Source organism: Mustela putorius, unplaced genomic scaffold (genome assembly GCF_011764305.1).
Source record: "Mustela putorius furo isolate JIRA1106 unplaced genomic scaffold, ASM1176430v1.1 tig00000083_pilon_pilon_pilon, whole genome shotgun sequence".
NCBI lineage: Eukaryota > Metazoa > Chordata > Mammalia > Carnivora > Mustelidae > Mustela > Mustela putorius.
This window is the reverse complement of record NW_025421273.1, coordinates 24,064,495-24,088,822: the sequence shown is the minus strand read 5'-3', so window position 1 is coordinate 24,088,822 and position 24,328 is coordinate 24,064,495. Positions and strand designations below refer to the sequence as shown.

The 24,328-nt window shown below is 35.7% G+C and overlaps 2 protein-coding genes across 10 annotated transcripts in view; one reads left to right on the top strand and one right to left on the bottom strand.

Annotated features, from left to right (window-relative positions):
- The window catches only part of LCORL (ligand dependent nuclear receptor corepressor like), a 158,010-nt gene extending 156,059 nt beyond the window's left edge, over positions 1-1,951 (top strand). For 4 of the 9 annotated variants that reach the window (XM_004773409.3, XM_045075939.1, XM_045075967.1 and 1 more), the window contains exon 9: positions 1,450-1,584. Coding sequence is in view for 5 of the 9 variants with exons in the window: in XM_045075962.1 (XP_044931897.1) it covers positions 1,450-1,630 (181 nt within the window). In the remaining 4 variants the exon portion in view is untranslated. Of the gene's footprint in view, positions 1-1,449 lie in introns of all 9 variants that reach the window. The other 5 variants (XM_045075944.1, XM_045075973.1, XM_045075984.1 and 2 more) reach the window with 2 other exon arrangements.
- A 2,082-nt stretch (positions 1,952-4,033) lies between these two features.
- The window catches only part of NCAPG (non-SMC condensin I complex subunit G), a 53,393-nt gene continuing 33,098 nt past the window's right edge, over positions 4,034-24,328 (bottom strand). Inside the window, exons 15-21 of the mRNA XM_004773410.3 lie at positions 10,096-10,277; positions 9,645-9,819; positions 7,584-7,745; positions 7,170-7,308; positions 6,700-6,786; positions 5,166-5,235; positions 4,034-4,246 (exon numbers count right to left, since the gene is read on the bottom strand). Of these exons, the coding sequence (XP_004773467.1) occupies positions 4,123-4,246; positions 5,166-5,235; positions 6,700-6,786; positions 7,170-7,308; positions 7,584-7,745; positions 9,645-9,819; positions 10,096-10,277 (939 nt within the window). The 3' untranslated portion in view covers positions 4,034-4,122. The remainder of the gene's footprint in view (positions 4,247-5,165; positions 5,236-6,699; positions 6,787-7,169; positions 7,309-7,583; positions 7,746-9,644; positions 9,820-10,095; positions 10,278-24,328) is intronic.

Genomic DNA, 24,328 nt, shown 5'->3' with positions numbered 1-24,328 from the left:
TTCTTCTCCTCTTAGTATTTCATAGATCAGTAGACCCAAACTTTGCATACCAACAACTTTTAAGTGTGTATTTATGAATTAAGTATGTCAATCTGTGTATTGGTCCTAACATACAGTTCTTTTAAAACTGAAATTTTCTTCCCATGCATGTGTATAGTTCTGTGTACTCCTGGAGTTTGTGTACCCAAATTTGGAGAAAACTCTAGAAAAGCAACTTTTTTAAAGATCTTAAAAAGAACAATGTAGTTATTAAAGTATTATTCTGATGAATATACCTTTGTCAAACAGCAAAAATTGGGGTCTCTCAGTTTTTTTTAGCAAAAATTGTTTTTATCACTATTTGTTGCTTCATGCCCTCATCTTCTTTTGGCATTAATACTTGATAAGCTATCTTAATAAATTTATTTGTATTCTTATAGCTTGCCTTAGAGTTTCTCAATTATACATGGTATATCATGGCCATTGATATATGCCATAATAGGTTAAATCTCTGGTTTATTGAATGGCACATGAGTCTGTTTTTGAGGTTGCAAGGAAAGATCAGGAAAATGCTACTGAGGTCTGGAGGTGGCTGCCACTTGTAACAAGTTACTTAAATACTACACAGCTATTTCCTCTTTACTAATAGAAAGAATCCTAGACCTTTGGTTGGAGATAGGTTAGGAATGATGTAGTCCAACCAAACTAATCAGTTAAGCATCAAATGAGCTACCATATAGCAAGCTATTAGTTTATAAACATAAGGATTCATATCTGAAAATGTGAATGGGCTATCATAAATATTAAGATTCGGGACTACATGTCCATTACATGTGGACTAGCTACCCTTTGGATTCTCAAGTTTCTGTTCCTAAAGACTCCCATCAGAGAGCTAGTAGACAAGCATAAGGGAAAGAGGAAGGACCATATTTGGATTCATTGGTTGACTGTATAACTTCAAACATATTTGTCCTTGAGTCTGAGACTCACTTTTATTATTTATCATGAGGATAAGTTTACCAACTTTGCTTGGTTGTTAGGAAATTTAAGTGAGATAATACAAGTGAATGTGCCTAGAACATGGTAGACTTTCAAACAAAGCTTAATTCCTTCTTGTCTCAGAGTGGCTCTGATCCTGGTGCGTTAAAGGACAAATGAAAAGGTTTGAATCCTGCCAAGTTCAGTAGGTTAAATGTCATGAGTATACTAATTTTTTTTTAGTATACTAGTTTTTTTCCATCGCTATCTGGGTGATATCTTAAGTACCTGGCTATGTGTAATGTATTCATTTCAGTAAGGAGGCTGGAGCTGAGAAACAGAATAAAACTCCTGTACTTTCTGGGTACTAAAATGCCCTATCTACTCTGGTTAGAGGTCCAAACAATAAAAATGACTGAATTTTCTTTTACAAGGTTGATAATTTCTTTGAAGTTAAAGTAAAACTAAAATGGATTTACACTTTTTTTCCAGCATGCTACAAATGAAAACTGATGAGAAACTGAATTTGTCCGATGGGAATACAGCAAGTTGCCCTTTGAGCCCCATTAAGATGTGCCTTAATCGTCCCATTGAATGGAATCTGAATTTGACAGCAGCATCTCTAGCGAGCTGTACAGTTCATAACCAAAATCTCAAAAGTGAAGAGAAATAGATTGCGGTTCTTCTTGCACTATCCTTATTTTGTACATCAATATTCCTTCTGCATTTATCATTTGATCTTGAAATACTTCTAGTCCTGTGATATCTTTATATCAATTCATTAGCATTAATCATTTTGATTATAATTCTTTGTATGTTTTTTCACGTTTTACACCAGACCATTGTGGAATTTTACAGTACAAATGGATTTTGATGTTTCTCTTTTTAATGGTATTTTGTGAATCTTTTATGCCCTAAGTTTAAATACATAATTGTCCCTGGTTTTATTTCTGTACACAAAAAAGTTTTAATATATACTGCATTATGTGATTTAGAAGGCTAGTATTGTAAAGATTTGTGATGACCTGACCATGAACAGTTGTACAATAGGTGGATACCAACTACCTCGAAGTGAACTGGTAAAAGGCAAAGGTATCTCTAGAAGTATATCTCTTTCAAAGTTATATATGTATAGAAAAATGGATCATAGTTTATCATCAAGTAGCATGTTTTCATTCATAGAATTCGAGCTGATCAGTTCTTTCTCTGTACTTTTAAACCTATAAAATCTGTGGGCTGTAAGATCAGTGGCACAATTGCATGTTTACTCTTCAGCAAAGCTGTGCCTCTTGCAGACAAGAATACTATTTGGTGTAAGTTACCAGTTTTGAATGAGAAATGGTAAATGGATTTACATCTATTGATTTTATTGTATTTTAGCCATTTAAGTGTAAAATGTTTTTGAAAATCAGGATAATATTCCTTACCTTTAACAATAATAGTGCAAAAGCATAGCTTCAGCAATGGCTACGTGATTTTGTCTAAAACTTGAATAGTAAGAATACTGAAGGTTTGGTGCTTAAATTTATTTTTCCCATGCCAGAGAAAAAAAGCTTTGGTATGGTGATCCATGGAAGTATATATAAGAACATGGCTTCTTCCCTTTGGATAGCCTGACTGTGGGATAAATGGGATTTAGTCTATGGTGTTTCTAAACACTTTTCCTTATAGCACATTCTGTGTAAACTTTAAGTCCTATTTCTCCCTATCCCTCACCCCCCAAAATTATTTTTAAAGTGACAGGGATTTAACAAAATAAGACTTACGTAAGGAATTTGAAGCACAGGAAGACACAGAGCCAACAGAATGAAAAATAATCATCTGTTTTTTATTGTTTTATACCACCACCATATCTGCCTTTTCCTTTTGCTTAATAAGCATTCTTACTTTGTAACTTTCAGGCTCCTTTTATATTTCTGAGTTTTATAAAGCACATATATGTATGTAACATAGCAATTTGGTTCTAAAAAGCACAATGATCTTAATTTAGCTCTATCTTAGAACACTATCTTAAATAAATGGCCTAAATCTTAAAAAGCACAATTATTATTAAAACAGATCCAATGTTAGGGCATTTCTTCTGGATAATAAAGAGAAAAGGTAATCAGAGGGATAAGAAAACATGTTTTGCTGGGTGTTGCAGACGGAAAGAGGACTGAGTTCATACTCGGTTCCATAAGAGAGGCAAGTGCCAATTTGGGAAGAAAAATAAAATTGACAGTGAAGAAACAGTGCTCATAAACTAGTATGTAAAAGACTTCCTGTCATGTTTTTCCCACTAGAATTGTCTTTTATTATCCACAATATTTATTTTGTTATGCCAAAAATGTAGAAAGCAACTCCATAGTTAATATGTGTAAGTGGGGGTGCCTGGCTGGCTCAGTCAGTAGAGAGCATGTGACTCTTGATTTGGGGCATATGTTCGAGCCCCATGTTGGGTGTAAAGATTACTTTAAAAAAAAAAAAAATTAAAAAAAAAAAAAACATGTATATATGAACATCTAACCCAAGAAACACCATCAGAAACATAAGCAAACTAGGACTCTCATATGCAAATATTATAAGAAAAGAAATTATCCATTCGGATAGCATTACCAAAATGCTTTTAGTATAAGAATCACAAAATTATCAAAATAACTGTTCGACTTAGATGCTGGAAACTTTGGAGTCACTGTAGCAGTCCTCCTCCCCAAAGGTAAGCTCTTTCCTAGCTAGTTTGTGGTACTTCATTTGCCCTTAAGATGTCCCTTTTTAAATGTTCTAAAATGTTTTCATCTATGTTGGATGTGCCCCATCTAAATCATAAGCTTCTCAATTGCAAGCTACTAGCTAGTTACACTGAGAAGCTGTCCAGAACACCATGATACTAAGTGTGAGAGTTCATACGCATCACCTGAGAAGCCCAATTTCGAAGCCGGTTCCTAGGCCCTCCTTAGACCTAGCTGGTTACACCCAGGGGACTGCTGCAGGCTTCTGGGGAGCACTCGGACAGGCGCTGTCCTAATGTTTCAGTATAGGCCAAAGTAATGTGGAGTCATGTAGCACAAAATCCTACAAAACATCAGGCATTTTCTAATTTTGATACAAGCGTAACTTTATTAAAGCAGAGAACTGAACATAATTTTAAAGGACATGGTTAAAAGGACTTCACCTCCATCATCTCTTCTAACTTATATCTTCATTGAGAAACTGTGCAAGGTTAAGTTTACTTTTTTCTAGTGCTGCTGTTTTGGCTCGTCTTGGCAATCTCATCTTCATTTCTGATTCTGGCTCTGGAATTTCAGGATCACTAAATAGATGTTGAAAATACACCAATTTAAATACAAGCTTTAAAACAAGTTTATTTATCAATAAAACTCTGTTTCTGTCATTTTATCAGTGTGTAATTGATATCCTGATTTTACTAAGTTTAAAACTAAAACCAAAAAAAGACTAACTGGCTGGCTGGCCAGATAGATCATAAAAAACCTAGCTAATTGCTTTTTATTTCTATATGGAACCTGGTATTACAAGGAAAAACAAAATTTTGCGATGAAAGGATTAAATAGGAACTGCCCAAAATAACTTTGGAGGACAACACAAAGTGAGGAAACATTTTAAGTTCTCTTAATTTAGGCAATAAATTCTTAAAACACTCTAAAAAGCAAGTTTCCTCAAAACATTTTAATCAAAACTTAAAGTTATATACTGAAAATACACACATTAGGATTTTACCAATAGATGAACTCAGGCAACTATAAAGTTTCAGCTTACAACAGTGGCTTAATTGGTAGAATCTAAAAGTAAACACTATGCCACAAGTATATGATTTACCATAATAGATTAATCCTGCTTATAAATGTCAAAAACCCAAATCTAAATCCTCAGAGTTTGCTAATTCAAGATCGAAGGAGTCCTACACCCAATCTTAGAGTTAGAGGCATACATGGAAATATAAACTGAAAGAACATATTAAAGATGATCACCTAGGACTAAGGGCCGTCCCAGTAAGAAAAGCATACAAGCCATAGGAGGTCAAATACTCTTGAAAATGGAATTCTAGAAAATATGTATATATCCAAGACCTTGCTATTTGCAGTTATCACTGAGTATCTTGTTACATATTGAGATTCTCTCTTTCACAGTGGAAGCAAACTACAATTTTTTTTCTACTCCTAGACAAAAAAACCCAAAAAACAAAAAACATTTTCTAGATGTATATGGCATACCTTTCAGAGTCAACCTCCACAGTCTGACGCCTCTTGTTCATCCTAGCTGAAGCTGTCACTTTTCTCCGTCCTTCAAGACAGTATAAAATTCATTACCAAAATTTATTCTCAGTTGCTTAGTGTTTCTATTTTCTGGGCTACCCAAATCCTTCATTTTCCCTCTGCAACACATTTCTTCCTAGTTTCTAGCCATTTATTAATTTCTTTTGTAAACTTGGATAATAGGCAAAGGAAAATATGGAAATCAAATTATAGGGAGGCAAATTTTAGTTAAATATGTATGGGAGAAAGGAGAATATGAAAAACATGCTATGTAAAGAGTATTACTTCTATTATGGCCATAGCACATAACCTACAGAGAAACTAATCAAAATTAAGGGGAGAAAAGTAGGGTAAGCCCATCAGCAGGTCCGGGAGAGAGAGAACTTTAATGTAAGGTAATGGCTTCTTATAAAATATTCCATCGTATATATGGCCAATTCAAATGTGTTATAAAACATTTTTCAATATAAAAACCAGATCTTCTAACAAAATGCTGAAGATTACAAAAATTCTACTTGCTAGAGATTTCCAAAGTTAAGAAGACAAAGTTAGCAAACCATGATGCTCCTCATTTATGTATAAGAATTGGATCAAATTTCTCCATATGAACATTGGGTTGAAATTTATATATCCTATTTATTATTCATGTGAAACTTACTGTTTTTCTCCAAAACCTTACATAATTGCTTATAATGCAGCTAGCCCCAAGAAAACATCCAACAATATGGGACTAATTTGGAACAATACCCAACAATAAGCATGTAAATAAGTGATTGGCTATAAAAATATTATGGCCAGATTCCATTCAGGAAAAAATTAAATCTGCATAGAAAAGGGCCTCAAAATTCTTTCTTAAGAATTAAAATAATGGTTGGCTCGTGGGTGGGATGATTTGCGTTCTTTATATTAGTTTGCTTGCATGTATTTTCTGATTCTTCTGTAATAAGCATGAACTGCTTTTGTAATAATAATAAAACAATAAAAAGTTGTTGAATTTCAGATTTTTTTCCAAGTGATCCCTTAATAGTCAACATTTACTTTATTCCAACAAATCCCTTATTGTTGGATACTCCTTGGGAAAGAAATGATGTTGAGAAATTATAAAATAAAATGGGAAAAAGGAAAACAGAAGCCCAGATAAGTACTACAGGGATAAGGTTTTCAAAAGTGCTTAATCATACAAAGGACAGGATACAATAACTGATAATATAAAATCATCATTGATCTTCTAATAAAAGAATCTTAATTTAATCCAAATAGTCCTTAGCAATATGATACATTGCATCATATCTCTTTCAATCAAAAGCACTTGGAGCAACACTGGTATTAGAATCTGAGACACAAAGCAAAACCTAATATCAGCTGAAAGAACTGAAAATAAAGGATACCTGACACATTTAAAATCTTTACGACAAGGAAACTTGTTGTAAATAGTGAATATTTCATTGGAAAACAGAACTGAAAAGTTTTATTATAAAGATCCATACACTACCTCTGTTGGTCTTTTGCTGAGTGGATTTTGATGCTCGGGTTGCTTTTACATCCCTGAGAGGAGTTTTATATGCTTCTTTACTTTTTTCTGTTAAAGGAAATAATACAATTCTTCATTAAATATTTTAAATGGTCTTTCCAAGTCAATTTTTCATAAAACAGATATGACAAACCAGTACCATTAGCAGCTACTGAAAATGATCATAAATCAGCATTTCAAAAAATGTGAATATCGGAAAGCAAAGGAAACCTAAGACAGTATGCATGGTGAAAAACATACACATTAAAAAAATTTTTTTAAAAAGCTATGAAAGTAGAATAAACGCTTATCAGTAATATACTTCCTAATGGAATTAATAAGAAACATTTTTCCTTCATTTCTGAAATCCAACCACGTTAGAGGAGAAAAAAAGTGGCTCTAGGGATGAAAAGGACAGAATCTTACAAATACTCAGGTTAATATGTTATTACCATCTTCAATTTGAAAAGCAGTCATAGCCATGTTGGCATCCTGTGCCTCTATCACTTGGTCATCACATTCTTTATTTCCTTTTTCTAACTGAATCTTGATTTTCTCCAGAGCTCTCAGACACGTCCTATCTTTTACTTGCTATAACAAAAAACATAATGGTTTTTAATTAATTTAATTTAATCCTAAACTTTTTTCAAAAAAGCTACATATGGATATCAAGATGTTTAAAAACATTTTAAAAATCCTATTGAATTTACGAAGAAAATATTTACTTCAAATGAGCAGACAAAATTTGCCAACAAATGTATAATTGACTACAACCACATAATGTATTTAATACAACCACGTAAATTCTACTTTAATAAAAAATTTGTACACAATAATTTACACAGAGTAATTAGAAACTACTTTACCTCCAGAATTTCATTCAATAAAACCAAAAGATCTTGAGCAAGGTTGCTACTGAGTTCTAAAGAACCCAAGGCTTTCGTATAGACCCGAATTTCTGGTGAACATGGACATGTTAAGATCTCATTGCAAATTTTTATAGCCAGATTGTCATGAACTGATAAGGCCTAGAAAATCAAGAGAAAAAAGTTTTATAAACTGGAAATGGTATTACAATATAGTTCTTACACATCTAACAAATATTTCCAACTAATTATCTTGCAATAATCCCAAATGCAAAATGTCTAAAACCAAATTTAACATATTCCTCCCAAACTGAACTCTCCCTCTTCTTATAGAGGATGCTCTGGTACAGAGTCCAGAACCACCCCCTTCATGAATGAAGCATTCATCCACCAGCTACTTTGAGATCTGGAGGCTAAAGGATCTCAGGTGCAGAACTGATCCAGGCTGAAGACTGTGGGGCCTGCCACATTAGTCCACGTTCGATGCCTGGAAGATACGTAGGTACAACAGGCCAGCCTTGTCTCCATCTGGACAACTTAAAGGACTATCCCAGTTCTGGAACTTCCTGTGGCATGAGCTGGGGGTTTAAAACTGCATGACAGCTCAAGTTCTTCCTCTCTTCCAGCCTACTTCCCTCACTCCTCCAGGATGACAATCAGGAGAAAACTGCAATTAAAAGATGTCAACAGCTCCTTTGAAGTCTTCTGTAACCCATACTCAGGACCTTGGTTGGACTCCATCTTCCTTGCCTCCCTAAGTTCCTTCTTCATGTCTTTAACACCCATATTTTTCTTTTCCACATCACCATCTCCTATTCTTTTCTTTCTACTTTCTATTGCTCTTATCCTTTTTCTACAAGTTTTTATCTCTTAATTATATAGGTTTCCAACTGCCCTCTTAATATTCACTCTCTATTCTTCTCACCAGTTCACCTCATACAGAGATACTGGCCACCAAACTGAGCTTCTTCATAGAGAACTTTCATCCCATTAAGCCTTTCAGTATATACCCTATTACAGCAAATACAGCCAACTCCAAATTCCCTACCTTAATGTTCTGCCCTCAACAGGGCCATTCTGGCTCTTTACCTAAAGAGCCAGAATGGCTTCTTCCATAGTCCCCTGTATGACTTGGATAGCCAGCTACTTTTTCTAATCACCTTTACCTAAAGTCTTCTTCTCTACCCAAACCACTGTACAAATCCCAACAAGACCAAACTGAATTTTACCAGTAATGCTATACTCATCGCCCTTGCTACATGAACCCTGCCTTCTTAAGTCCTGAAGCACTTAGTAGCTCTATCACCTATCCTTACTATATTTTGCCTTAATATCCTTTGTAATCTTCTCTGCAACAACATATAACTTAACGACAAACCAAATTAATAATATTAAATAAAATTAAAAAGCTATACTTTCAACTTAATTAGCTGGCATCTGAAATCACATTAATTTTCAATATGGTTACAAATAATATTAAAGGATCCAAAACTCAGTTTAAGTTTAATTTATGAGACAGTTTGCAGTTAACTTATCTTCTTTGAATTAAAAACAAAGATGAGCTTGAGGTGACCTTCATTCTTTTTTTTTTTAATTTTTTCAGTGTTCCAAGATTCATTGTTTATGTACCACACCCAGTGCTCCATGCAATACCTGCCCTCCTTAATACCTTCATTCTTTGAATTCTCCTTCCTTATCTCAGAAACATAGCAGATAAGCCAACCATTGAAGACTCAATGAGTCCTAGATAAACAGAGGACATTTTTCAGAATGTTTAATAGCCAGCTCTAGGTTGGGAAGGGGTAGTAAGAGAGATGAGTTTTTGGCAAGTTCTGAATTTCAGTAGCAAACTGCTTTTGTCTTTTTATGATCGATTATCACCATATTTTCCAAAAGATCTTTTTCTTCCTTGTGGTATGTGCCACCATAAAGACCAGAAATCTCAAGATCAAACCATGGCCTCTCTTTCTAAGAACCTATGAAAAGGATTGTTTTATCAAAAACAGTGACCTGTATGATAGTCATCATCCTTATCATCCATGGGCTAATCTACTCACCCACCTGATAATCTTGTGAATTCTTGGCCTGAAGATTTAATCCACTTGGTCTTGTCAAATCTACAAGTAACTCAGCAACATTAGTGATATCTACTTCAGCTAAAGGAGAAGATGCAGGAGCACTGGCCAGTGTTTGCAGAGTTGGAAGAAAGGCTTCTTCAAAACATTCCTGATTAGTCCTATCGAAAAACAATTTGAAAAGTACGTGAGCAAAGAAAAGGCATATGATTCTCAAAAAAAAAAAAGTATAAAATTCACCCCATCAAGATATAGTATATTTTCATCTAAGAAAGAGACAAATAATTCAGGTAAATAAAATCTAGGTAAGTTCTCATTTTCATTACTAACCACTGAAAAACAAGGAAGAGAGACAAAATTATATTTATAGATATGACTCATGGGGAACCTGAATTTAACTTCAAGTCAGATCCTGATTTATCAATATAACTAAATACCTGCTCGCATAAGCAAACATGGGGAAGAACACGCCTAGGCAATGTCGAAGTCGAACATCCTCTTCAGTCACAGGATTGTACCATAACAAGACAAGACGAGAAAGAATCCTGCTGCTGACCAAGAGCCCTGAGAACATCAGTTTGGCTAGACCTTCTGCAGCTCCTGTCCTGAGTTCAGACACCTAAGAAAAATGAGTTTCATTAAAAGAATTTCTTTAATTTGTATTTCGTTTTTAAGCCTTACAATGTAGCCGGTCCTACAATATTTTTCTATGAACTATCAAAAAATCACGCATACTATGAATTTCTTAAAGATGCATAAAAAGATTTTAGGTTAAGGCTATATGACAAATTACTAGTCTAGCTAAGAAAACCTCAATTTCCTCCAAATTTTTTAGAAGAACCAAAAGGCCTTTTAAATATTGTGAAACCAGAAGTCAAAACAGTAAAGTATTACATGCTGCTCATGAGATAAGATAGAAAACACTCAGTAACATCCCTGTCATCAGAGGAAGGTGACCTATAAATGGAACCTCCAGAGGGAGTAACAATGTGTTATGAATAAAGGGGAAATGGGAATAGAAAGTGTACATGTGGAAAAAGGAATTCCTAGAGAGACCAACCAAAGCAAACCTTAGAGAAGAAAATAGAAAAGATATAGTGATATTCAAATGGAGGAACAGGCATAAAAGGTAACTAAAATTAGTTAGTGATACTGAATTATTAAAGTCAAGCCTCTGACACTTCCTAGCTACATGATCCTGTGCATATTAACTCTCTGTACCCCACTTTAAAAAAAAAAAGATTGACATACTTATTTTAAAGAGGGAACACAAGTGAGGGCAGTAAGGGACACTGGAAGAGAATCTCAAGCAGACTCCCTGCTAAGTGTAGTGCCCTCATGTGGGGCTGGATCCCATGACCCTAGATCATGACCTGAGCGAAAAATCAAGAGCCGGACACTCAACTGAGCCCCCGAGGTGCCCCATGTACCCCACTTTTTTCATATTAAAATAGAATAATAAAATTACAGTTACAAAGAAAAAAATACTACGAATAAAACTCTTAGAAGTGCTATCCACATAGGGGTGCCTGGGTGGCTCAGTCAGGTAAGCGTCTGACTCTTGGTTTCAGCTCAAGTTATGATCTCAGGCTCTTGAGATCCAAACCTGGGTCAGGCTCAGAGCTCAGTAGGGAGTCTGTACCTCTCCCTCTGCTCCTCTCCCACTCTTTCACTCTCTCTCAAATAAATTTTTTTAAAAGTGCTATCCACATAGTAAATCTTCAACAAATACTAGTTATTATTTATTATTACTGATGAACAGTAAATATCCTCAGTGATCACACTAGAGAGCCTCAAAACCAGGCAAAAAAAATGAGCTATAGTGAGGCAGGATGTGGAACCACGTAAGGTTTTGAAATGGTGGAAAAATAAAAACTTAAATGAGATTTTAGGGAAGTTATCTTTGCAGATTATAATCTATGAGTATAAATCAAGTCTAAACTAGAGAGACACAAGTAATAACAATGGATTGAGCAAATACAAAAACTATTACAAAAGTTTTCCCAAAACTCAAAAATAAAGATTTAGAGACCAACAAGATAAGTAAGTGCTAGGGCACTAGCACGTGCTTTCAACACACTAACTCATTTAGGGGTCACAATAACCAGGAGGACAGAAACTTTGTTCCACTCAGCACTTGTACTCTCAAGAACATATAGTGACTGGCACATAATTTGCTCTCCAATATTTGTTGACTTAATTGAAGAAGCATCCAGTGAATAGGCCTCATAACCCCCGTTTGGCAGATGAGGAAAAAAGCCAGAGACAGTAAACACCTTATTGAAGATTAACACAAATGCGACCAGAACACAAATGTACAAGTCTACAACTCCAAAGGCTACATGCTCCCCATCTTTTTAAAATGTTTAACTGTGACATACTTTCCTGATAGCAATACAGCAATAGTGCTCTGAAGTTGAATGTCAGAAATTTGAAACGAAACAAACTGCAAGTCTTTAAAACATGAAAAAAAAAAAAAAAAAACTCTTATTATGGCCCAGAGGGCAGTGAAGTAAGTCAGATTTTGTTTAGTGGTGATGACAAAAAAAAGTCAAAATCATAGAATGTAGTATTGCCAGAAAGAGATTATGGTACCAGTACTATTAAAACAAAAACAAAAACCCCTCATTCCTTTGTCACACACTTTTACTGTTCAGTCATTTCCTACCAGTGCAATGTCAGCAAACCCACAGCACTAGGTAATTCCCATTAGGAAATTAGTATATCAATGAAATATTAACTCAAAATTTAAAACCAACATCTGCCTTTTGACTGGTAAGTTTAATTTATTTACACTTAAATCACTGATAAGAAAGGACTGATTACCACAATTTTGCAATCAAAATGTGGTAAGTCAAGGGGCGCCTGGGTGGCTCAGCGGGTTAAAGCCTCTGCCTTCGGCCCAGGTCATGACCCCAGGGTCCTGGGATCGAGCCCCGCATCGGGCTCTCTGCTCAGTGCAGAGCCTGCTTCTCTCTCTCTCTCTCTGCCTGCCTCTCTGCCTACTTGTGTTCTCTGTCAAATAAATAAATAAAATCTTAAAAAAAAAAAAATGTGGTAAGTCAAAAACTGTTAAGAGAGACAAAAAACAACAAATACTGATATTAAAAAGGTTAATTCATCAAAAGATAATTAAAAGTATAGCTAAAACACAGAGTCTCAGAATACATAAACAAGCATTGGCAAAAATGCTGAAAGAAACAGTTCAACAATAATAACTGAAGAGCTTTCTGAAACGGACAGAACACCCAGGCAGATCAATAGGGAAACAACTAAAAGGACTTGAACAATCTTATAGACCAACCAGACCCACCAAAACATATAGTCCACTCCACTTCACTATAACAGAATACACTTTCTTCTCAAGGGCACATGGAATATCCTCATGGATAGAAACTATTTAGGCCCAAAACAACTCAAAATAAATTTAAAAACAATGAAAACATCAAAATATCTCCTCAAACCATAAGAGAATATACTTAGAAAGCAACACCAGAAGACTATAAAATTCACAAATATGTGTAAACAATATGCTTTTTACATACCGATGAGATAAAGAAGACATAAAAGGGAACTTTAGAAAATGCTTAGAAATGCACTAAAGTGAAAAATACAAAAACCAAAACTTATGAAGTATAACATAAACAGTCTTCACAGGGCAATTTATAGTAGTAAATGCCTACCTTAAAAAAAAAACAAAAAACAAAAAAAAAAAAAACTTGGACTTCCAGGAAGATGGTGAAATAGGAGTATTCTAAGCTCATCTCTTCCCATGGATATATCTAGGTAACACCCACATCAGTATAAATAATCCAGAAAACAACCTAAAGACTGGCAGAACAGACTCCACAGCTACATGCAGAGAAGAGGCCGCATCAAAAAGAGCAGGAAGGGTGGAGACATGGTCAGGAACCAAACTGACCCACAGAACTGTCCAAGGAGGGACACTGCAGCCACTGGACAGAGGAGAGGAGGAGACCCTATCCCAGGCACCCCAGGCACTGGAGACCTTCACTGGGAAAATGAATCCCCATAACATATGGCTTTGAAAACCAGAGAGGCTCAACACTGTGAGTTCTTATAATCAGTGGGGCTTAACACCTGGAACTTGAAAACATCACCCAACTGGGCTCTGGGAGAGACAAATGGAGATAGGAAACTCAGTCCCTTAAAGGGACAGCATATCAAACAACCCCTCTAAGATACAGCATGGAAGCAATAATTTGAAAAAGGCCTGGAATATACAGGAAGATTTATTTACTAATCTCTGAATATGTGCTAGAGGAACAGGGATCTTTAGAAGCCTTCTCCAAGAACAGAGCTGGCAGGTGCCATTTTCTTCCTCTGATCCCCAGCCCAGATACCCAACACTTGAGGGAACCAGCCCAGGATGAACACTTTCCACCTACCTTGCTAATAGCACGCCCCACTCCTGAATTCTCCAGACCTACCCCTTCCCACAGCAGGAATTCTCCAAAGCAGCTAAAGCAGTGGGGTGAAGGCAGACATCTAATCTGACGGCCAGCTCTGCCTAACAATGAAAGCTTCCCAGGGCATGACCTAGACAGCCCTTTCAGTTCACTGTGACCATATCTCTAAAACCCAGATTGACCCAATCAAGCCCGAAGTGGCCCGGACTGGCCCATTAAAAATATAGGGACTAAAGCTTGCCAATAAGCAACGGGAAAAACCATTACAGATGAATGGATTGACGGCAAACATGGCTCAGCCACAACAGGAAGCTTCGTAGCACACACAGGAGATAGCACTGAAGCACCAGGTTTTGGTGAACAGGGGACACTGCACTCAGGACACAACAGGAACTCTTCTTCATACAGCCACTCTTTCAAAGCGGAAGACAAAGCTGACTTTCCTAACATAGAAATAGACACAGAGTTAAAGAAAATAAGACATAGGGGTATATCCTAAATAAAAGAACAATAAAAAAAGCTGAAGAAAGAGAGCTAAATGAAAAAGAGATAAGTAATATGCCTGACAGATCATTTAAAGTAATGGTCACTAGAGAAGGGCCATCCATACCCCAGTGTTCATAGCAGCAATGACCAGTCGCCAAACTGTGGAAAGAGCCAAGATGCCCTTCAACAGATGAATGGATAAAGAAGATATGGTCCATATATACAATGGAGTATTATGCCTTCATCAGAAAGAATGAATACCCAACTTTTGTATTAACATGGATGGGACTGGAGGAGATGATGCTGAGTGAAATAAGTCAAGCAGAGAGAGACAACTATCATATGGTTTTACTTATTTGTGGTGCATAAGGAATAACATGGAGGACACTGGGCGAAGGAAAGGAGAAGTGAGTTGGGGGAAATTAGATGGGGAAAAGAACCATGAGAGACTGTGGACTCTGAGAAACAGGGTTTTGGAGGGGAGTGGGGTGGGGGTTTGGGAGAGCCTGGTGGTGGGTATTAAGGAGGGCACGTATTACATGAAGCACTGGGTGTGGTGCATAAACAATGAATCTTAGAACACTGAAAAAATAAAATTTAAAAATAAACAATTAAAAAAAATAAAGTAATAGTGCCTAAGATACTGGACTTGAGAAAAGAATGGAGGATCTCAGTGAGACCGACAACCAAGGGATAGAAAAAATAAAGAACAAATCAGAAATGAAGAATTCAGTAACTGAAATTAAAAACACACTAGAGGGAATAAACAGTAGATTGGAGAAAGTAGAACAGAGCAGTAATCTGGAAGACAGAGTAATAGCAATCAAGCTGAACTAAAGAAAAAAATAATATAAAATGAGAATAGATTAAGGGAACTCAGCAATACCATCAAACACAGTAACACAGGGATCCCAGAAAGAGAAGAGATAGTAGAGAGGAAATAAAATTCATTTGAAGAAATAAGGGGTGAAAACTGAAACTGGGGAAGGAAACAGAAGTCCAGACCAAGGAGGCACAGAAAGCCCCCTACAAAATCATCCCAAGAAGGTCCACACCAAAACACATAGTAATTAAATTGACAAAAAGTAGTGGGGCGCCTGGGTGGCTGAGTTGGTTGAGTGGCCAACTCTTGGTTTTCAGCTCAAGTCATGATCTCAGGGTCACGGAATCAAGCCCTGCATTGGGCTCCACACACAGCACGGAGTCTGCTTGAGATTCTCTGCCTCTCCCTCTGCCCCTCCCCACACTCACATACTCTCTAAAATAAATTAAGTCTTTTAAAAATTGGCAAAAAGTGGTGATAAAGAGAGAATTTGAAAAGCAGAAAGAGAAGACCATTACATACAAGGGAAACCCCATAAGAATATCAGCTGACTGTTCAGCAGAAATTTTGCAGCTAAGAAAGAAGTGACATGATATATTCAAACTGTTAAAAGAAAAAAACCTGCAACCAAGAATACTCATTCAGCAAGACTATCATTCAGGGGGCACCAGAGTGGCTCAGTTAAGCATCTGCCTTCAGCTTGGGTCATGATCCCAGGGTCCTGAGATCAAGCCCTGTATTGGACTCCGTTCTCAGTGGGAAGCCTGCTTCTCCCTCTCCTGCTCCCCCTGCTTGTGTTCCCTCTCTGTCAAATAAATAAATAAAATCTTAAAAAACAAAACACAACTATCATTCAGGATCAGAGAGATAAAGAGATTTTCAGACAAACAGAACTTAAAGGAATTCATCACCATAAATCCGACTTATGAGAAATACTACAGGGGATTAGTGGAAAAGAAACACCATAACCAGGAGTAAGAAAACTAGGAAGCACAAAAAGAGTAAAATTAAGAATACCTATGAAAATCAGTCAAGGAATTCACAAAAGGAAAAGAAATGAAGTATAATATCTTTTATCTAAAATGTGGGGGAAGAGAAGTAGAAATTTAGTACTTTTAAAATGGTTCAAACTTAAGCAACCATCAACTTAATATAAACTGCTATTTCCATGTTTTATGTAAACCTGATGGTAACCCAAATAAAAAATCGGTAATAGGTATGCAAAAAGTAGAGAGGAATCCATGTATTTCACTAAATAAAGCCAACAAACTGTGAATGAAGAGACCAAGAAAGAAACGGAAAAGTAAAAACACAAAACAAGTAACAGAAAAGCAGTAAGTACCTACCTATCAATAATTACTTTGAATATAAATGGGACTAAATGCTCCAATCAAAAGATACATAGTGACAGAATGGATTTTTTTTTTAAAGTGCTGCTTAAAAGACTCTTTTCAGACCTAAAGACACATGCAAATTGAAACTGTGGTATAGAAAAACATTTATCTGCATATGGAAGTGAAAAGAAACCTGGGGCAGAAACAATTATATCGGAAAAAACAGACTTTAAAACAAAGTCTGTAACTACAAAGGACAGCATATAATCAAAAGAGAACAATGCAACAAGAAGATATAACAACTGTAAATATTTATTCCCCCAAATGACAATACCCAAATACATTAAGCAGGTAACAACAACAACAACAAAAAAGTAAGTGATCGATAGCAATATAATTATAGTAGGGGACTTCAAAATCCCACTTACAGAAATGGATATATCATCCAAACAGAAAATAAAGAAGGAAACAATGACTTTCAATGACACATTAAACAAGACGGATCTAATAGATATATTCAAAACATTCCACCCCAAAAGGGCAGAATATACATTGTTTTCAAGTGCACACGGAAAATTCTCAAGAATAGATCCCATGTTAGCCAACAAAATAAATCTCAACAAAAGGACTGAAATCACACCATGCATCTTTTCCAACCACAACGCAATGGAACTATATACCACAAGAAAAGACCTGGAAAGAACACAAACAAATGGAGGTTAAATAATATGCTACGAAACAATTAAGGAAGCAACCAAGAAATTAAACAAAAAGTAAAACCGAGACACATGAAAATGAATAAAATCTTCGGGATGCAGCAAAAGCTCTACTAAGAGGGAAGTTTATCACAACACAGGCCTACCTCAAGAAGGCAGAAAAATCTCAAATAAACAACCTAAACTTACACATAAAGGACCTAGAAAAGGAAGAATAAACAAAACCCTAAACCAAAAGAAGGAAGGAAGAAAATAACAAAAGTTAGAGGAAAAATAAATGAAATAAAAACTAATAGAACACATAAATGAAGCCAGGTGCTTGTTCTTGAAATGATCAATAAAACTGACAAACTTTAGCAAGATTCATCAAAAAGGAAGGGCAGGGGGAGAAAAAGAAAAAGAAAAATCAGAAATAAAAGAAGAAAAATAACAACCAAAATCACAGAAATATGGAAGACTAAAGCAAATATTATGAAACATTATATGCCAACAAATTAGAAAACCAAGAAGAAATGGATAAATTCCTAGAAATATGTAACCTCCCAAAATTGAAGCAGGAATAAATAGAAAATTTGAATGGTTCAATTACCAAGCAATGAAATGAGTCAATAATTTTAAAAAAATTCTCAACAAACAAAAGTTCAGGGCCACTTGCCACTAGGCTTCACAGGTGAATTTTATCAAACATTTAAAGAAAAGTTATTACCTATTTTTCTCAAACTAATCCAAAAAAAAAAAAAGGGGGCGCCTGGGTGGCTCAGTGGGTTAAGCCGCTGCTTCGGCTCAGGTCATGATCTCAGGGTCCTGGGATCGAGTCCCGCATCGGGCTCTCTGCTCAGCAGGAAGCCTGCTTCCTCCTCTCTCTCTCTCTGCCTGCCTCTCTGCCTACTTGTGATCTCTCTCTCTGTCAAATAAATAAATAAAATCTTTAAAAAAAAAAAAGGAAAGGAAAGCTTCCAAATTCATTCTATGAGGTTAGCATCACTCTGATACCAAACCACATAAAGACCCTACACACCAATATATCTAATGAACATAGAGGCAAAACTCCTCAACAAAATATTAGCAAATGGAAACAGTACATTTTTTTTTTAATTTTCAAAAATTAAAAAAAAAAAAATCATTCACCATGATCAAGTGGGATTTATTTCTGGGTTGCAAGCGTGGTTCAATATCTGCAAATCAATGTGATATATCACATCAGTAAGACAAAGGATAAAAACCATATGATCATTTCAGTAGATGTAGAAAAAGTGTACAAGTACAACAACCATTTATAATAAAAATCCTCAACAAAGTAGGTTTAGAGGGAACACACCTCAACATACTAAAGGCCGTATATGAAAAACCCACAGCTAACATTGTAGTCAATGGTAAAAAAAAAAAACCACTGGGAGCTCTTCCCTTAAGAACAGAAACAAGACAAAAATATCCACTCTCATTACTCTTACTCAACTTTTTTTCTGGAAGTTCTAGCCACAGCAGACGACAAAAAGAAATAAAAGGTATCTAAATCAGTAAGGGAGAAGTAAAATTCACTATTTACAGATGACATGATACCCTATACAGAAAACCCTAAAGACCACCAAAACACTACTAGCACTGATAAATGAATTCAGGAAGTTCACATACAAAATCAATATACAGATATCGTTTGCCTTCCTATACACAAAAAATGAAGTAACAAAAAGAGAAATTGAGAGAACAATCCCATTTACATTTGTACCAAAAAGAATAAAATACCTAGAAATGAACTCAACCAAGGTGAAAAACCCATACTCTGGAAACTATCAAACACTGATAAAAGCAATTGAAGGTGACACAAACAAATGGAAAGATAGTCCATGTTCACTGACTGGGAGAACAAATATTGTTAAAATGTCCATACTATCCAAAGCAATCTACGCATTTAATACAATCCCTATAAATATACCAAGAACATTTTTCACAAAACTACAATAACCCTTAAAATTTGTACGGAACCATGAAAGACCCAAATAGCCAAAGTACTCTTGAAAAAGAAAAAAAGTGGATGTTTCACAATTCTAGATTTCAAGATACACTACAAAGCTGTAGTAATTAAAACAGTAAGGTACTGGCACAATAAACAGACATAAAAATCAAAAGAATAGAATAGAGAGCCCAGAAATAAACACACAATTATATGGTCAATTAATCTACAAGAAAGGAGGCAAAAATATACAAACGGGAAAAACAATAACATAAATGATGTTGGGAAAACTGAACAGCTACATGCAAAACAATGAAACTGGACCATTTTCTTACACCATACACAAAAATAAACTCAAAATGCTTTAAAAACCTAAATGTGAGACCTGAAACCATAAATATCCTAGAAGAGAACAGAGGCAATAATTTCTTTGACATCAACAGTAGCAACACTTTCCTAGATAAGTCTCCTGAGGCAAGGGAAACAAAAATAAACAAACTACTGGTATTAATAAAAACAAAAAGCTACTGCAAGCAAAGGAAATAGTCAACAAAACTAAAAAACAACCTACTGAATGGAAGAAGATATGAGCAAATGACACATCTGATAAAGGATTGGTAGCCAAAATATATAACTCATACACTCAACACCAAAAAATAATCCAATTAAAAAATGGATAGAAGATATGAACAGACATTTCTCTAAAGAAGACATACAGATGGCCAATAGACACATGAAAAGATGCTCAGTATCACTTATCTTCAGGGAAATGCAAATCAATACCCTAATGATATCATCTCGTACCTATAAGAACGGCTAAAATCAAAAACACAAGAGACAACAAGTTTGGCAAGAATGTGGAGGAAAGGAACCCTCATGTGTTGTTGGTGGCAATGCAAACTGGTGCAGTCACTTTGGAAAACAGTGTGGAGATGCCTCAAAAACATAAAAACAGAATTATCATATGATCCAGTAATTCCACTACTGGATATTTACCCAAAGAATATAAAATTATCAATTCCGAAAAAATATATACAGGTTTACTGTAGTACTGTTAACAATAGTTAAAATATGAAAACAATCTAAGTGTCCATCAATAGATGAATGAATAAAGATGATGTGTGTGTGTATATATATATATATGTATCTTTATATGATATATATAATGGAATATTACTCAGCGAATAAAAGAGAGAGAATGTGAAATCTTGCCATTTGCAACAACATGAATGGATCTACAGGATATAATGCTAAATAAAATCAGTCGGTCAGTGTGGTGCCTCGGTGGCTCAGTGGGTTAAGTATTCAACTCTTTTCTTTTTTTTTTTTAAGATTTTATTTATTTATTTGACAATGAGAGACACAGCTAGGAAGCACAAGCAGGGGTAGTGGGAGAAAGAGAAGCAGGCTTCCTGCAGAACAGGAAGCCCAATGAGGGCCTCAATCCCAGGACCCTGGGATCATGACCTGAGCTGAAGGCAGACACTTATCAACTGAGCCACCCAGCCACGCCAAGTGATCGACTCCTGATCTTGGTTCAGATCTTAATCTCACGGTCGTGAGTTCAAGCGCCACATTAAAAAAAGAAAGAAAGAAAAAAGAAATAGGTGAATCAGAGAAAGACAATCCCCATATGTTTCATTCATATGTGAAATTTAAGAAACAAAACAAAGAAAAAATATACAAACCAAAAAACAGACCTTAAATATAGAGAACTCGTGGTTACCAAAGGAAAGAGGGGAGAGGTGGGGATGGGTGAAATAGATAAAAGGGATTAAAAATACACTTATCATAATAAGCACTGAGTAATTCACAGAACTGTTGAATCACCAAATTGTACACCTGAAACTAATATAACAGTGTACACTAAATACATTGGAATTTTTTTTAAAGCTCTCAATAACATAACTTTATGCTTTAAGGGACTAAAAAAAGAACAAACTAAACCTAAAGAAGGAAGGAGAAAGACAATACTAAAGATTAGAGAAGAGAACCAAAACAGAGAGAGAAAACAAGAAAAATCAATGAAACCAAAAACTGGTTCTTTGAAAATATGAACACAATTGACAAACCTTAATTTAGAATGACAAAGATAAAAGAAAAGATGCAAATAACTGAAATCAGAACTGAAAGCAAGAATGTTACATTTGACCTTACAGTAATAAAAAGAACTGTAAGAAAATACTAAAATCCAACCAACAAAAAATTAAGTAACTTAGATAAAATGGAAAATTTCCTAGAAAGACAAATTACAAAACTAACTCAGTAAAAAAAAAAAAAAAAAAAAAAAAAATAGAATGTCCAAATAGGCCTATAATAATACTCCAATTGGGTAAGTAATCAGAAACACCTCCGAGAGAAAAGTCCAACCCCAAATTGTCTTTACTGGTAAATCCCCATCAAGCAATAAAAGAATTCACAGAAATCTTCTCAAAGCCTTCCAATAAACAGAAGAGGAACAAACAATTCCTAACACAGTATATGAAGTTAGAATTAACCTGATACCAAAGGCAGCTAAAAACAGTGTGCAAGACAACTACAGCCCAATTTCCCTTATGAATACAGACATAAAAATCTTCAACAAAATGGCACCAAACCAAATCCAACCACATATTTGAAAGATTACACACCATATAAACCATAATCAAGTAGAACTTATACCAAGAATGTGAGGGTGGTTCAACAGAAGAAAACAAAGCAAAGTAATGTAGATCAATAGAACAAAGCAATAAAAACCCATATGAGCATCTCAAGTGATGCAGAAGAAGCATCTGACATATTAAACATACTTTTGTGACAAAAGCAAAACAAAGCCAAAACCAAGAAAAAAAAAAAAAAACCCAGAGAAGAATAGAAGGAAATTTTCTCAAAATGATAGTCATTTATGAAGAACCTACATCATACTCAATAGTTAAAACACTGAAAAGTTTCCCCCTTAATATTAGAGACAAAACAATGTTGCTTGTTTTAACCACTGCTGCTCAACAGTGTACTGGAAGTTCCAGTTAGAGCAATTAGGCAGGAGAAAGAAAATAAAATAGAGAGGTGGAGAGTCCAAGATGATGGAGGAGTAGGCGACCTAAATTTTGTCTGATCCCAGGAATTCAGCTAGATATTTAGCAAGCCGTTCTGAACACCTACAAACTCAATAGGAGATTGAAGAAAAGACTAGCAGCAATTCTATGCACAGAAAAGCAACCACTTTCTGGAAGGAAGGACGTTTGGAGAAATCAATCTGAAGCAATATATAGGAAGATAGACCACAGGGTAAGGGGGCCTCCATCAGCTGGCTACTGGCACAAAATCAGAACTTTTAGAAGTCTGCTCTGGAAAGAGATGTCACTCTGGTGGCTAAGCAGAGGGAGAAAATGTTGCTGGGACAGTGCTGTCTCAGGACTCTTGCGGTCACAAAAAGACAGGATGCCTGAGTGCAGCAAAGCTCCCAGGCATCAAAGCAGGGAAGCCAGCTGCAAAAAGTGAGCCCAGGAGTGGGCTCTCTTCTTGGGGTTGCCATAAACTGTGATCCATGCCACAGATCCACTGCAGGGGCCCAACAAATGGCAGATCTGGGCAGACTCACCTTCCTCCCATAGAAGAAGCAGTATGGAAGTGCACCGCAAGGATCTGCTAGGTTTGGAAACTCCAAACGGGGCCATATGCCAGAGACAGAAATGCCTGGTCGCAGGCTGGGTGAGCACGGAGTGCAGTGGGAGACCAAGGAGACAGGAATGATTAACTGTCTCTGAAGGCTCACTGATGAGCAGGGCCCCAAGCTCTAGGCTCCTCTGGGGCCAGAGATTGGGAGGCCGCCATTTTCATTCTTGTCCCTGAAAGCTTTCAGGGAATAAAAGCTATCAAGAGCAAGCAAGAGCAGATTACTCAGCCTGGCCCCTGGCAAGGCCAGTGCAATTTCATCTAGGGCAAAGATATTTGAGAATCACTGGGAGGTCCCTCCCCGAGAAGATCAGCAAGAACATCCAGCCAAGACCAAGTTTACCAATCAATGAGAATTGCAAAACTCCAGCGCTAGGGGAATACAACACACAGAATTCATGGTCTTTTTTCCCCATGATTCTTTAGTCTTTCAAAGTTAAATTTTTAAATTTTTCTTTGTTTTTTTACTTATTTCCTTTCTTTTGACTTATTATTTCCTTTTTCAAGCAAATTTTTATCTTGTCAATTCTTTTAAAAATCTTTAATTTTCATTTTTATAGTCATATTCTATCCTTTCATTGTATTTAACCTTATTTTTTGTACATATATAAGTTTTTCTTTCATTGAAATTTTGGGATGCAGTTTCTTCTAAAAGACCAAAACAAACCCAAAATCCAGTGTACCACTCTGTTCTACTCACTTGCCTGATCACATTATCTCTCTCTCTTTTAAAAATCTTTCCTTTTTCAACCAACTTCCTATCAATTCCTTTTTTAAAATCTTTTAAAATTCTCATCCTTACAATAATATTCTATCCTTTCATTGTATTTAACCTTATTTTTCATAAATCTATGTTTTTCTTTTTTTCAAATTTTGGGATTCAGTTTCTTCTAACAGACCAAAAAACACCTGAAATCCAGTGTATGGCTCTGTTCTATTCACCACCTGACCATATTCTTTTTTTTCCTTTCTTCCCCCCCCTCCCCAGTTTTGGGTCTCCTCTGATTTATTTAATCTACATTTCTCTGGGGTTGTTATTATCCTTTTACCATTTTTTCTCTCATTCATCTATTCTTCTTTCAAAAAAATGACAAAACAGAAAAACTCACCTCAAAAAAATAAAACAGGAGGCAGTACCAACTGCCAGGTCATTAGTAAGAAGTTGGAACTAGAATTCAGAATAACAATTATAAAGATACTAGCTGGGCTTGAAAAGAGCACAGAAGACACTAGAGAATCCCTTTCTGGATAAATAAAATCTAACCAAGTCAAAATA